The sequence below is a fragment of the Eptatretus burgeri genome, chromosome 6 (assembly GCF_056783735.1).
Source record: "Eptatretus burgeri isolate ZD-2024b chromosome 6, Ebu_testis_v1, whole genome shotgun sequence".
Taxonomy (NCBI): domain Eukaryota; kingdom Metazoa; phylum Chordata; class Myxini; order Myxiniformes; family Myxinidae; genus Eptatretus; species Eptatretus burgeri.
In genome coordinates, this window is record NC_140966.1 from 76,311,127 (window position 1) to 76,327,035 (window position 15,909).

At 48.8% G+C, this 15,909-nt stretch overlaps 2 protein-coding genes across 2 annotated transcripts in view; one reads left to right on the forward strand and one right to left on the reverse strand.

Annotated features, from left to right (window-relative positions):
* Positions 1–15,909, reverse strand: part of LOC147025108 (uncharacterized) — a 125,055-nt gene that overhangs the window by 15,769 nt on the left and 93,377 nt on the right. The gene's annotated exons all lie outside the window — the stretch shown is intronic.
* Positions 11,120–14,730, forward strand: LOC147025109 (uncharacterized). The gene is given in 3 exon segments (XM_085886942.1): positions 11,120–11,570; positions 11,573–11,878; positions 12,251–14,730. Coding segments are annotated over 3 exon segments (3,237 nt in total).

A 15,909-nucleotide genomic window follows, 5' to 3' on the forward strand; every position in this document is an offset into this window, starting at 1 on the left:
TACATAGACCACCAATCCGAGTAATTAACGTGCAGCCTTTGACATGCTGTACGTGACGTCATGTTGGTAACGCCCCTTTCAAGAAAATTTTTAGGGGCGTTCCCGAAGACGTTTGTTTTTTTAATTTTACATTTTACAGAATGAGTTTTGTGAAAAAAAACTGTCAGATCTGAAATCATGATGAAAAACTCCTATAGGACATATATAAATGAAATTTATGTCCTTTGGCATGTCAGGGGACCTTTAAAAAAAAAAAATTTTGATTAAGGTTGTCACTTATAGTTGATTTGTTGTGTATACTTTGGCATTTCTTCCCACCCCAGGAGTTAGGAGTGAAGAACCAAGAGTTTTGCAAATATTTTAATTGTTGTGTTTAAGGGGTGTAGAAGGTTAAGGAGAATAGGTAAGTTAGCTCCGGCTCGCTTCGCACAGCCCCTCCTAATTTATTTTATAGGCTAATTAGGAGTGTCGGTTAGTGGTAAGGCTGGAATGGTAACACCTGCATTGAACCTTGCAGGAGCTACATTTCTGGGGAGGGGGCTGTGTTGCAGTAGTGGGGGTAGATGGAGGAATTTCATAGCAAAGTTAGGATTGTAGAGAATTGCTTGGTCCGTGGAAGTGTAGGAGACATCTTGACGTAAATTAAGTTGGGAAACTGTGAGCTTAAGTGTGTTACTGGTCACCACATTGGGGGGGTGGCAGGGGGGGTGGTGCCATGTGAATGGGATTAAGGCCAATTTCCCCCAGTATATAATTGCCCCCTGTGACTTTTTCCTCTGTTTTTTTATTTCAAGACCAGCGACAAAAATGGGATCACGTTCTTTAAACAGCGAAAACCGAGCTGTACATCCAAGCAAGCAGAAAGCCCCACCTCCAGGGGTGACAGCGAGCGAGGCCACGCCCCCAGAATGGATAATTAATGGACCATCAATTAAACCATGTGAACTATCAATTATTCCTCAAAAACTTGTACAGCCATGGCTTGGGGAACATTTGTGTGATGTTTCCTCTTGATCTGTCCAGCCGTTCGAGATTTTTTTTTATAGGTTTTCGGGTATATCCAATATGGCTGCCAAACCATGTGACCTACGTTGTCATATATGTGAACCTTTTGTTCCTCATGGATAGGCATTCATACAGTGTAAAGTTTTGCCTCGATCTATTCAGCTACTTCAGAGAAGATTTTTGAAGGTTTTTTTTGTTTTTAACAATACGGCTGCCGAATCACGTGACCCAAGACGTCATGATTTTTTTCTGTGGACCATTTTATCCCAAGATGACCCGCAAAAGTTTTCATACTTATCGGATGTAGTGTTTTACATATGCAATTGTGATGTCATAATGATGGCACCTATGACGTCCAAAAAACAAATAAAACAAGTGGTGCCAGGCACAACAAATCCCACCCATTTAAGGCATAAAGTTATTTTTGGGATCAAATTTAAATTTGATACATCCTTAACCTGAATGTCGATTACAAGGAATAGAATAAGGAATATTTTAGTCTTAGTTTGAAGTCAATTAAACAATTTTTGACGAAGTTATGACCGAAAAATGATTTTGACCTTTCAAGGCCACGTAAGGTCAAAGGTCATGGCGTCAAATGAAAGCCAATAAAGGACTTGATATATGTCTTCCATAGTAAACAAGTATATTCCTAACCTTTTTTGATTTATAATGGAAAATATGTAATTTTGACCGATGACCATGACCCCCAAAACTTCGGACCCTACCGATCTTCACAAATATGCATTTTCACTATAGGAATGGGAAGGATTATAAGTGACAAATAGAATCTTCTTCTTCCTCTTTCGGCTTGCTCCCGCTAGGGGTCGCCACAGCGGACCAACTGTCTCCATTTTGCTCTATCCTCCACATCTTCCATTGACACTCCAACCACCCGCATATCTGCCCTCACCGCATCCATGAACCTCGTCTTTGGCCTTCCTCTTCTCCTCCTGCCTGGCGGCTCCATCTTCAACATCCTTCTCCCGATATACTCCGTTTCCCTCCTGTGCACATGTCCAAACCATCTCAATCTCGCCTCTCTCACTTTGTCTCCAAACCGTCCTACCTGCGCTGTCCCTCTAATACACTCATTTCTTATCCTATCCATCCTCGTCACTCCCAACGAGAATCGCAGCATCTTTAACTCTGCCACCTCCAGCTCTGCTTCCTGTCTTTTTGTTAGCGCCACCGCCTCCAAACCATACAACATAGCTGGTCTCACTACCGTCTTGTATACTTTCCCCTTCACTCTTGCAGCTACCCTTCTGTCACAAATCACTCCTGCAACTCTTCTCCACCCACTCCATCCTGCCTGCACTCTCTTTTTCACTTCTCTCCCACACTCTCCGTTACTTTGGACAGTTGATCCCAAGTATTTAAACCAATGCACCTTCCCCACCTCAACTCCTTGCAACTGCACCATACCACCACCCTCCCTCTCATTTACGCACATGTACTCCGTCTTACTCCTACTGACTAACATTCCCCTTCTCTCCAGTGCGTACCTCCACCTCTCAAGGCTCGATTCAGCCTGCTCCCTACTCTCCCTACAGATCATGATGTCATCCGCGAACATCATGGTCCATGGAGACTCCAGTCTGATCTCGTCCGTCAACCTGTCCATCACCATTGCAAACAGGAAAGGGCTCAGAGTCGATCCTTGGTGCAATCCCACTTTAACCTTAAACCGGTCCGTCATTCCTACCGCACACCTCACCGCTGTCACACTGTCCTCATACATATCCTGCACGATCCTCACATACTTCTCCACCACTCCCGACTTCCTCATACAATGCCACAACTCCTCTCTTGGCACCCTATCATAAGCTTTCTCTAAATCCACAAACACACAATGTAACTCTTTCTGGCCTTCCCTATACTTCTCCATCAACATTCTCAAAGCAAACATCGCATCAGTGGTGCTCTTTCCTGGCATAAACCCATATTGCTGCTCACAGATCATCACCTCTCCTCTCAACCGAGCTTCCACTACTCTTTCCCACAACTTCATGGTGTGGCTTAACAACTTTATCCCTCTGTAATTTCCACAGCTCTGCACATCACCCTTATTCTTGAAAATCGGAATCAGTACACTTAATCTCCACTCCTCCGGCATCCTCTCACTTTCCAAGACTTTATTAAACAATCTGGTTAACAACCCCACTGCCATCTCTCCTAAGCACTTCCATGCCTCCACTGGTATACCATCTGGGCCAACCGCCTTTCCACTTTTCATCTTCTTCATAGCAGTCCTCACTTCATCCTTACTGATCCACCCCACTTCCAGATTCACTATCTCCACCTCTTCCAACCTTCTCTCTCTCTCATTTTCTTCATTCATCAGCTCCTCAAAGTACTCCATCCACCTTCTCAACACACTCTCCTCACTCGTCAGCACATTCCCATTTGCGTCCTTTATCACCCGAACCTGCAGCACATCCTTCCCAGCTCGGTCCCTCTGTCTTGACAATCGGTATAAATCCTTTTCCCCTTCTTTTGTATCCAACTTCTCATACAGCTCGTCATATGCCTTTTCCTTGGCCTTTGCCACCTCTCTTTTTGCTTTTCGACGCCACTCCTTGTACTCCTGCCGACTTTCTTCATCTCTCTGACTATCCCACTTCTTTTTAGCCAACCCCTTCTTCCTTATACTTTCCTGTACTTCCTCATTCCACCACCAAGTCTCCTTATCTTCCTTCCTCTGTCCAGATGTCACACCAAGTACCTTCCTAGCTATCTCCCTGACAACTTCTGCTGTCGTTGCCCAATCATCCCACCCATCTTTACCACCATCCAACGCCTGTCTCACCTCCTCCCTAAATTTCACGCAACAGTCTTCCTCCTTCAGCTTCCACCTCTGGTCCTTGGTTCAGCCCTCACTCTCTTCCTCAACCTCACCTCTAAAGTCATCCTACAGACCACCAATCGATGCTGTCGAGCTACACTCTCCCCTGCCACAACCTTACAGTCACTAATCTCTTTCAGGTTGCATCTCCTACTTAAGATGTAATCCACCTGTGTGCACTTTCCTCCACTCTTGTATGTCACCCTGTGTTCCTCCTTCTTCTTGAAATACGTGTTTACCACTGCCATTTCCATTCTTTTTGCAAACTCTACCACCATTTGCCCTTCCACATTTCTCTTGTTGAGACCGTACCTCCCCATCACCTCCTCATCCTCTTTATTCCCTTCCCCAACATGCCGATTGAAATCTGCTCCAATCACCACTCTTTCATCCTTGGATACACTCTCCACCACTTCATCTAACTCACTCCAGAAATCTTCTTTATATTCCATCTCACACCCCATATGTGGGGCATATGCACTGATGACATTCATCATCACCCCTTCAATTTCCAACTTCACACTTATCACTCGGTCAGACACCCTCCTCACCTCCAATACCCTCTTGACATGATCTTCCTTCAGGATTATCCCGACACCATTTCTCCTCCCATCCACACCATGGTAGAACAGTTTGAAACCACCTCCAATGCTCCTCGCCTTACTCCCCATCCACTTGGTCTCTTGTACACACAGTATGTCCACCTTTCTTCTCTCCATCATATCAGCCAACTCTCGCCCTTTGCCAGTCATCGTCCCAACATTCAGAGTTCCAACTCTCACCTCCACACTTCTACCCTTCCCCCTCTCCCACTGCCTCCGGACTCGCCTTCCCCGTCTCCTTCTCCTCCTTCGCCCAGCAGTAGCACAATTTCCACTGGTACCCTGCTGACCACCGGTACCGGTGGCGGTCGTTGGTAACCCGGGCCTCGACCGATCCGGTATGGAAATTCGTTTTGTTGTCCGCATAATGTCACTTTTGTCACTGCCTAAGTGACAAATAGAATAAGGTTCGCTATAAGCTTAGTTTGAAGTAAATCAGATCATTTTTGACGAAGTTATGAGCGAAAAACGATTTTGATATTTTCGTGACCTTGACCTTGACCTTTGATCCAATTGGACCCAAAAGTTAATGGGGTCATCCATGGTTCATTGCCCACCTGTGGATTAAATTTGATAGTGTTTGCTAAGGCCGTTTTGCCGTAAAGTTGCTAACAGACAGACAAACAAACAGACAAATGAATCACTCATGGAGTGAGGAAGTTGTCGAAGTTGTTTGAAAATTTATTATAACTTCATTGCAGCCACACGGATACAGCACAAGAAACAGCATTTACAGTTCAGTCAGTTGCCATCATGAACAACATTCGAATGTGGAATGTGATGTCAATGGTTTAAGTCAAAAACTCCATCATCACCTCCACCTCCTCCGCATAAAAACAAGCAAAATTCTTACTGAAAACGGAAAATTGACACACCTGTGTGATGGTAACGTCATAATGGATTGGTACGATGTGGAGGGCCTTTCATTGTTAATAAAACTGGCCTGCACTGCAAAATAATACATCACGTTTGCAGAATAGTGCCATTGGCACCTGAGCGCGATAGACGAATTTTCGGTGTCAGGCGAACTATTGAACCGGAACAGTCACAACGAAGGCCTGGATATCTTATGAAAGAGTAATATCTGAACTACATTCTCACCTAGTTTGAGCCACATATCACAAAAATTGATGGAGATACGCGCTTTCAAAAATGGCCAAATTACGACACATTTTTGCTGATGGGATCCAGAATACAAACCGGAAGTTGATCAAATTACGTCAGCTAATGGCCAACCGTATGTTTTACATTCCCTAAAAGTTTGAGCGAAAAATATAAAACTTTCGAATTTAAAGAATTTTTTTTGTCATGTAAATGGGCTTTTCAATGCAAATTTCAAACATTTTGTGACGTCACAATCTGGATCCGATCCGGTTGAAACATGGCAGGGTGAAAGATATTATGACCCTACATAAGCACATTAAATATCTAAGCAATTGAACAAGAAATGGCGGAGAAATTATTTTTTGAAATTTCGTCCCATGTAAATGATTGGGATTTTTTGAAACTTTGTGAATTTTTCGTGACGTCATCATTTGATCCAGGTTCACCAAATTTATAGGTTCAGTCCTTGGGTGATTATCTTTTCGTGGACATATACACAAGGACCGCTGAGAAAAATTGATGCACAGACAGACAAACACAAACAAACAAACAAACTCAACTGTACAAAGTGACAGAAGTTGTCTTCTACAACTAAACAAACCGGACGATTACAATATCCTGCTCCCTCCCTCAGGGGGGCGGGATAATCAATAAATCACATTCCCCATGAGTACTTGCAGTGCGTCAAGTTTCATTTTTTTTCCATGGAGCGGTTTCAGAGATACAGAGGTTCAAAGTTTTATTTTTTCCAATATGGTTACCACACCACGTGACCCACGACGTCATAATCATCAATAAAACAAGCATTCTGCACCACGTGACCCATGATGTCATAATCATCAATAAAACAACCGTTCTGCACAAGTCGTCGCACCAATGGTGAAAATTTTTATCTCAATCCGACAAGCGGTTGCGGAGAAAAAAAAACGCCAAAGTTCTGTGCAGAAAAAACCAACCAAACGACAGACATTTCCAGGATAACTTCTGTAATGTCCGAGGTGCAGCGGAACATGGAGAGTGAGAGCGTAACAGTAACTCCGCTTTATTGTGTGCCCGGATGTACATTACTGCCACCCCAAGCGGGCGAGTCATGATATATGACACCCAACCACGTGATACAGCACCCTCCTCCCCTCGTAAAATGACAATTCCAATGATGAAATGACAATTATAACATGACCAAACGAAACCAATCAACATTCAAAATCCTCAAAGTACTGCGGCCGTTTTCTGACCCGCCTTGGGCGGGCAGCGCCGCCAGATGGTCCAGGCTCAGACGCCTCCCGGCTAGGTCGAGGTGACACCCTCGCCGGACTTGCCCCATCCGCAACAACTGCCCCCGGCCGACAAGCTTGTTCATCGTCCTCGGGCAGGACTGAATCAGGTGAACACCCCGCGGGCGTCGACACGTCTGGCCTTTGCGATACAACGTCTGGCCACGGCGACATCATAGGTGGGGGCCCCATGTCGCTCGGCACGGGGGGGGGGGTGACGCTGAACAGCGATCATGCATTTGGTCCACGTGCCGCTTCCACACCTCCCCACCATCAGTCCGCACCATGCAATTTGCCGGCCCCAGTACCACAGAGACCACAGCCGGCACCCATTTGGAATCGTGGAAATAATCACGTACCATTACCCGCTGTCCCACATCAAAACCGCGCAGCAGCGTCGGGCATGACACTGCCCCACTTACCGGCCCCCCAGGTCGCAGCAAATCCAGTCTGGACCACAATGCCCGTCCATAGAGACGAATGGCAGGAGAATCGCCGTGGCAGGATGAATAGCGTTCCAGTATTGGAGCAAAAAGACATCGACCACAGTCTGCACAGGTGCAACACCCCACCCCCCCCCTACGCAAAGCCCGTTTCGACACTTTATCAAATGCTTCCGCCTGTCCGTTCATGGCAGGATAGGATGATACGGTGCGGACCTCAGATGTCGAATACCATTTTAACGCATAAACTCATCAAATGTACCTGCGATGAACTGCGGACCATTTATCAGAGACCAGAATCTCGGGTATTCCTTTATTAGCAAAGATCGTCCGCAGTTTTTCTACCGTAATGTTTGCCGATGTATGCTGCATTACTACAACCTCCGGCCATTTAGAGAACGCATCGATCACAATCAAAAACATTTTGCCATTAACCGGTCCCGCAAAATCCACATGGACCCTCTGCCAGGCCCTCCTGGGGTCGGCCATAGTCCCGAAGCTCGACGCGGGTTATCAGCATCTGTTTGACACGTGGCGCAATGCCTAACCATCCGCTCAATGTCTTTATCCAACCCCGGCCACCACAACAGGCTACGAGCACGACTCTTGGTCTTCACGACGCCAAGGTGACTGACATGTAGTTCTTCCAAACACTGCTGCCTGAACTTCAGTGGAATCACCGCCCTCATTCCCCACATAACGCACCGTTGGACCAACGACAGCTCCCATGCGTGCGACGGGAAAGGTTGAAATGCTGGTGTTGAAGGTAGATTGCTCCAATTCCCCGTAGAAATCACCTGAACGACATGGGCGAGCACTGGATCATGAGCCGATTCCACCGCGACCTGTTTGGCCGTGATCGGCCCGCTTTGGACCTGGCTCAGAGCAAACACATCAACCCGGTCGGCTGATTCAGACGAAGCTGGACCCTCCGCGCAAGGCAAGCGCGAGAGCCCGTCGCAGTTAGCATACTTCTCGGTGCTTCGGAACTGAATATCGTAGCTGGAGGCAGCAAGAAATAGACACCACCGCTGTATTCGCGTGGACGGCACCACCGGTGCCCCGCGTTCGGGTCTTAGGATGAATTAAAGTGGTTTGTGATCCGTCTGCAAAGTGAAATGGCGCCCCAGCAAGTATTGATGAAAACTCTGCACACCCCAGACGAGGCTGAGAGCCTCGCGCTCGATCTGGGCATATTCCCGCTGTGCTGTGGATAGGGTCCGGGATGCAAAACAAACAGGCCGCTCAGAACCATCGTCCATCCTGTGGGAGAGCACTGCCCCGATGTCATATGCAGAGCTGTCGCATGCCAATAAAAGCGGATGTGCAGGCTCGTAGTGCACGAGGACCGTATCCCTCTGTGAGCAGCCGCTTGACGCGGTCGAACGACGCCTGGTGTGCAGGCCCCCAGGCCCAGCGCTCGTCCTTCCTGAGCAACCGCGTTAACGGTGCAAGCTGCGAGCTGAGCCCGCGCACGAATCTTTGGTAATACTGCGACATACCAATGAATAAGCGCAGCTGCGTCTTGTCGCGAGGCGGTGGCATGTGCTGAATTGCCTCCACCTTCGAACAGCCCCTCCGGTGTGATGATGTACCTGAGGTATTCCAAGCGCTGCTTGAAGAACGCGCACTTGTCCCTGTTCAAGCGCAGGCTGCACGCTTCCAGCTTCGTCAGCACTTGGGCAATGTTCGGAAGGCTCTCGTCCGCCGTTTTCCCCACAATGAGCACATCTTCCAGGTAGGTTTGAGCGGGCAGGCCAATGCAAACCTGATCCATGGCTTTCTGCCACAAGGCCAGGGCCGAAGCAATCCCAAAACAGAGTCGGGTATATCGATAGAGTCCTTGACACGTGTTGATTGTCAAAAGGTCGCTACTCCCGTGATCCATCGCCAGGTGAAAATATGCATCACGCAGGTCAAGCTTTGTGAAGTATTGACTCCACGCCAATCGTGCATATATCTCATCGACTGACGGCAGTGATACTGCTCCACACTCAGCCCGGGGTTAACCATGGACTTGAAGTCCCCGCACAATCGGACGTCTCCATTCTGTTTCAGCACCGTGACGACCGGGCTGGCCCAATCTGAGTACGACACCCGTTCGATCACTCCACAGGCCTCCATCCTATCCAGTTCACCCTTGACCTTGTCCCGCAGGGCATACGGCACCGGTCGTGGTTTACAAAAACGAGGAACCACCCCCTCCTTCAGGAAGAGCTTTGCCTGCACGTCCTTGAGTTTCCCAAGGTCGTCGCAAAACAAACCTTGATGTCTTTGAAGAATCTTCTCCAACTGATCCTCCCACCGGCTCGGCACGGGTTGCACAAGGTGAACGGCGGCCCAATCCAGCCTGATGCGGGTCAGCCAGTCCCGGCCAAGGAGAGACGGCCCACTCCCCCGCACGACGTACAACGGAAGCGTGGCGACCTGGCCTTGGTAGCCCACAGACACGTCTGCCATCCCGACTGGCGTTATTTTCTCGCGGGTGTACGTGAACAGTGTGAGGTTTGACCTGATAAGCTTCAGGCCATTGAGTCTACGCGCGGTGTGTTCGCCGATGATCGACACAGCCGCTCCCGTATCAACCTGAAACGTGATCGGCGTTTTATTCACTTCGATTTCCACCGTCATCGGGCGTGCCGCCGCAGGACCAATTGAAAACAGACTCATCATCGGCTGCAGGTTCCGCCCCGCACATTGCCGTCCATTACCTTAATGGTGGCCAAAGCCCCTCGGCACACATGCTTCAGATGACCCACCTTGCGACAATGTAAACACACAGTGTTTTTAAACGGGTACATACACCGCAGGTGTCGACCTCCGCATCCCAAACACGTCCACGGGGTCACCTCGCCACTCGTGCGGTCGTGTTGCGACGTCTGGCCCCGGCCCGCACCGAAGGTCAAGCGTGCGTCCCGGGGCGCTCGCGACACCGCGTGGACCCCCGGGCCATCTGGCATGCTGTGGCCGGCGATGGGCCGAACATCTCCGAGAGTCTGCTCGACAGCTGTAGCAGTGTCGACCGCCGAGTTGAATGTAATGGCTTCACCCTTCAGCCGTAGAATCGCCGAAACCATTTTTGCATCTTGTAAACCGGAAATAAATCGATCTTTGAGTCGAGCCGGACGCTCCTCCACCGTGAACTTGCAGCCACGGACAAATGCTTCACTCGCTCTACGAAATCCGCGACGCGCTCCCCCGTACCTTTCACGAGGTGATCGAACTGGTATCGAGCTTGCTGTAATGACTTTTCCGGCGCCATGTGTACTTTCATCTTCTGCACAATGTCCTGAAACGACAGCGTGTCCCCACTGGGCTTGTCCGGCGCCACCAAATCACAGTAGTCGATAATGTTCCGTCGATAGTGAGGCGAGCAAGATCAACTTTTGCTTGCTCTCGTCGTCCACATCATTCGCGTGGAAATAGCACCCCAATTGTTCCGAAAACAATTCGAAGTCGTCTCCGACGAAAATGGGCACCCGTCTATGCGCCGCGACTCGTCGATCAATCATCCTCGTCAGCCTACTGTAATGTCCGAGGTGCAGTGGAACATGGAGAGCGAAAGCGTAGCAGTAACTCCGCTTTATTGTGTGCCCGGATGTACATTACTGGCACCCTGAGCGGGCGAGTTATGATATATGACACCCAACCATGTGATGCAGCACTAGAGAGTAATGTATGAACACGAACATTGGGAAAGGTAATAACAGTTATATTATTGTGTATTTGCAGATGCAGCTACATCATTTGTAATCTAATAAACAGATGTCACAAAATGGAGTAGTTCCTATTTATGATGAAGCTGAGCATTGAACATCACCGCTGAGATAACCAACCCCCAGGATGCCCACCGTAAACTGTCCTATCACTGACTGCGAGTACTCCACCCCCGATATTGAAGCAGTCCTAGCTGCGGCGCTCATCAGGACTCATGCCACAACTCACACAGCTGCCAATGTCAACGTCGTTACAGCTAAAGTTGAGCAGGTGAAACGTCCCATGATCTCATCCGCTGGGACAAGTGAGGAATGGGCCTATTTCCAATCGCGATGGTCCGACTATGCAGATGCAACCAAAGTGACAGGCAAAGACAAGGTCATCCAACTGCTGGAATGTTGCGATGAACAATTAAGAAAAGACTTGACTCGCAATGCTGGCGGCACACTAACGAACAATTCAGAGGACGATGTCCTTCAGGCTATCAAGCGACTTGCAGTGAGAGAAGAGAACATCATGGTTGTGCGCGCTACACTACATGACATGCACCAGGACCACGACGAACCCGTCAGATCATTCGGGCACGTCTCCGTGGTCAAGCAGGTGTATGTAAACTCATCATTCAATGCCCTCACTGCAATCAAGATGTGAATTACACAGAACCGGTCCTCTGTGACTCTGTAACCCGTGGGCTCATTGACCGGGACATTCAACTCGACCTAATGGGCGACCGTAACCAGAACATGAAACTTGAAGAAATCTACCAGTTTGTCGAAGCTAAAGAATCTGGCAAATGCTCAGCCTCACGCCTCTTCCAGTCACAATCACACGGAATGCATACCGCCAGCAGCTCCTACCGGCGTCACAAGAATGAGACACTAAGAGGCTAACATGACGATGATCGCAAAACAACAGACAAGTCAGAGCAGTGCTACTACTGTGGAAAGAAAGGACACGGGCACCGATCTCTGGCCAAGTTCAGAAAGAAGGAGTGTCCCGCCTATGGTCATACATGCGTGCATTGTAGGAAGACCAATCACTTCGATCTTCTTCTTCTTCTTCTTCTTCTTCTTCTTCTTCTTCTTCTTCTTTCGGCTGCTCCCGTTAGGGGTCGCCACAGCGGATCATCCGCATGATCCGCATCGTGATTTGGCAAGACCAATCACTTCGATCATATGTGCAAAAACAAGAACAAATCAACCACCAAGGCCAATGCTAACGAATCAGAAGGTGTCGTGTTTGATTCCTTGTGTATAGTCGCAACTGATGCATTCCCCAAATCTATGAGCCTGGACCACCACCTGTACAACCATCTGTCTGACACCTGGATCAGGAAATCATCAAAGCCCCAACCGTTCGTTAAACTGATGATCGGAGTGTTCCAGGTTGATTACAAGCACCGAGGATACAATCTCTACACCAAGACCAAGTCCAAATGCATAACTTGTATGGCGGATACTGGATGTCAAAGCCGTTTGGGTGGCATGAAAGCTATCTCCGGCCTTGGCTTCAAGACCAAAGACCTAATCCCAGTCACAATGAGGATGCATGCTGCCAACAACAAGGGGATCAAAATCATCGGTGCAGTCATTCTCAGGATATCAAACAAAGACAAAAATGGCAGCAACTTGGAAACTCGACAGATTACCTACGTCACTGACAGTTCAGACAAGTTCTTCCTCAGTCGAGATGCATGTATCAGTCTGGGCATGATCACCGACACCTTCCCTACAGTTGGTGAGATAGACAGAGACACAGTCCACGCCACCTCAGATGTACTAGACCCCCTACCCAGAAATGACAATGGACTTACATCTGAATGTGACTGTCCTCCTCAGGAGAAGCCACCACCAATGCCCACAAAGTTGCCTTTCCCAGCCACTTCAGCGAACCGTGAGAGACTTCATCAATTCCTCCTGGATCACTACAGATCAAACACTTTTAATACCTGCAAGCATCAACCCCTCCGAATGATGGATGGACCACCACTACATCTCAAGATCAACCCAGATGCTACAACCGTGGCCCACCACACACCAGTACCAGTCCCCATCCACTGGCAGGATGAAGTCAAAGCTGGATTGGATCACGACGTTAGGCTAGGTGTTCTCGAACCTGTCCCAATCGGAGAGCCAGTTACGTGGTGCCACGGTATGGTTGTGTGTGCTAAGAAGAATGGCAAACCTCGTCGGACCGTAGACATGCAACCTCTGAACCGCCACGCTACACGCGAAACCCATCACACACAATCACCCTTCCACCAAGCACGGTCTGTACCCTCAGGAGCACTGAAGACAGTATTTGATGCATGGAATGGATATCACAGCATTCCACTGGAAGAAGGTGACAGACACCTCACAACCTTCATCACATCCTGGGGCAGGTACCGCTACCGTACCGCTCCACAAGGGTATATCGCCTCTGGCGATGGATACTCAAGGCGTTTTGATGAGATTGCCTCTGACTTTCCAAACAAAACAAAGTGCATAGATGACACTCTACTATGGGCTGACAACCTAGAAGAAAGTTTCTTCCAGGCTTGTAAGTGGCTGAATATCTGTGGACGAAACGGCATCACCCTCAACCCCAAGAAGTTCGTATTTGGCCAGGAGACTGTGGAGTTTGCTGGATTCCAGATCACACAGGATAGCGTTCGGCCCTGGAAACGATTCCTAAAGGCTATCATGGAATTCCCTCTGCCCAGAAACATCACGGATATCCGCTCATGGTTTGGGCTGGTAAATCAAGTTTCATATGCATTCAGTATGACAGAGCGCATGCTACCTTTTCGAGCCTTCCTCAAGCCTGGCACCACATTCGCCTGGGACGACTGCCTGAACGAACTGTTTCATGAATCTAAGAAGGTCATTGTCAATGAGATTGAGTCTGGCGTACAGATATTCGAGAAGTCGAGACCAACATGCCTCGCCACAGATTGGTTGAAAGTCTGTGTCGGATTCTGGCTCTTCCAGAAACATTGCTCATGTCAATCAACCACCCTGTTCTGCTGTCCCACAGGATGGAAGATCACACGAGTCAGAAGTCATTTCTCACACTCAGCAGAATCTCGTTATGCCCCTATTGAAGGGAAAGCCTTAGCCGTGGCTGACGCATTGGACAAAGCTCGCTATTTTGTCCTGGGATGCAAGGATCTCACTATCGCGGTCGACCATAAACCGCTTCTCAAGCTCTTTGGTGACAGATCACTTGATGAAATCCCAAACAACCGACTCCAGAACCTCAAAGAAAAAACACTTCGCGACATGTTTAACATGGTCCATGTACCTGGTGTAAAGAACAGAGCGGTGGACACCATTTCCCACCACCCTACAGGCGACGACAATCCCAAGAAAATGCACCTGACAGATAACATATCATCCATTGCATCTACGCCCCAGAGTGACAACACCATTCCTTACCCTACAGTATGGCAAGACTTCCTTGCTGGCATACGTTGCATCGAGACATCAAACACTGATTCATCCTCATCACACACCGCTGCAGTTTCATCCCTCAAAACACTCGAGACCATCACCTGTAACAAGGTTCGATTGGCTACTAGTAGTGATGAGAATATGAACAGGTTGGTGAACATCATCAAATCAGGCATGCCGATCTCTCGTCAAGATATCCCATCGACACTACAAGAATACCACCAATACCGGGATCACCTACATACCGTGGATGGAGTAATCATCTACAAGAATCGCATCGTCATCCCACCGTCCCCCCGATAGGACTGCCTGGAAGCTCTTCATGCTGCACATCAAAGCATATCATCGATGATTGCCAGAGCTGAATTGTCTGTGTTCTGGCATGAAATCACCCCTGCAATCAAATACGTCAGGAACAATTGCAACCACTGCAACCGCATGGCTCCCTCACAACCCAGCGCACCACCCATGAACCAGATCCTTCCAGACTACCCGTTCCAATGCATAGGCGCCAATTACTTTCAATACAAGGGCTTTCATTACTTGCTCATCGTCGATAGATACTCAAATTGGCCTGTCGTTGAGAGGGCATCGGGAGGTTCGTCTGGCTTGGTGGATTCCCTGCGTCGCTGCTTCGTCACCTATGGCATACCTGATGAACTCTCTTCCGACGGTGGCCCTGAATTCATCGCTGGCAATACTCGCCAATTCCTACTGAACTGGGGAGTCCACCACCGCCTATCATCCGTCGCGTTCCCCCATAGTAATTGCTGGGCAGAAGTTGGAGTCAAAACCGTGAAGCGCATGATCACTGACAACACCGGCCCTCATGGTGAGCTGGACACAGATTCATTCCAGCGTGCGATCCTGCAATACAGGAACTGTCCTGATAAGGACACAAAGCTATCCCCCGCCATGTGCGTGTTTGGCAGGCCGATAAAGGACTTCATACCTATCCCCCCAGGCAGATACAGACCCCATGAAACACGGAGAGACACTTTAGCCAACCGGGAAGCTGCTCTCCACAACCACCACATGAAAGCTGCTGAACGCCAGTCAGAGCACACAAGAAGGCTACCACCACTCACTCTTGGAGACCACGTCCGCATCCAAAACCAGATTGGCCACAATCCTCGCAAATGGGACAAAACAGGCACAGTGATCGAAGTCCACCAGCACAAGCAATATGTCCTACGTGTCGACGGTTCAGGGAGAGCGACGCTGGGGAACAGGAAATTTCTCCGGAAATACGTCCCAGTCCACACTCGGGCTCCACGTCACTCCATCGTACATGACCTCTATCACCATGGCCCAGAGCTCCAGTGCAAACAGGACAACCATCTAACCACTTCAACACCGCATCAAACAACACCACCATCCACAGACCTCATGGGGCCATCGTCACCAACTCCCCCTGGTGATACTCCTGCATACCAGGACCCACCAATGATGAATGATGACTCGATGCCTTTGGACTATAGG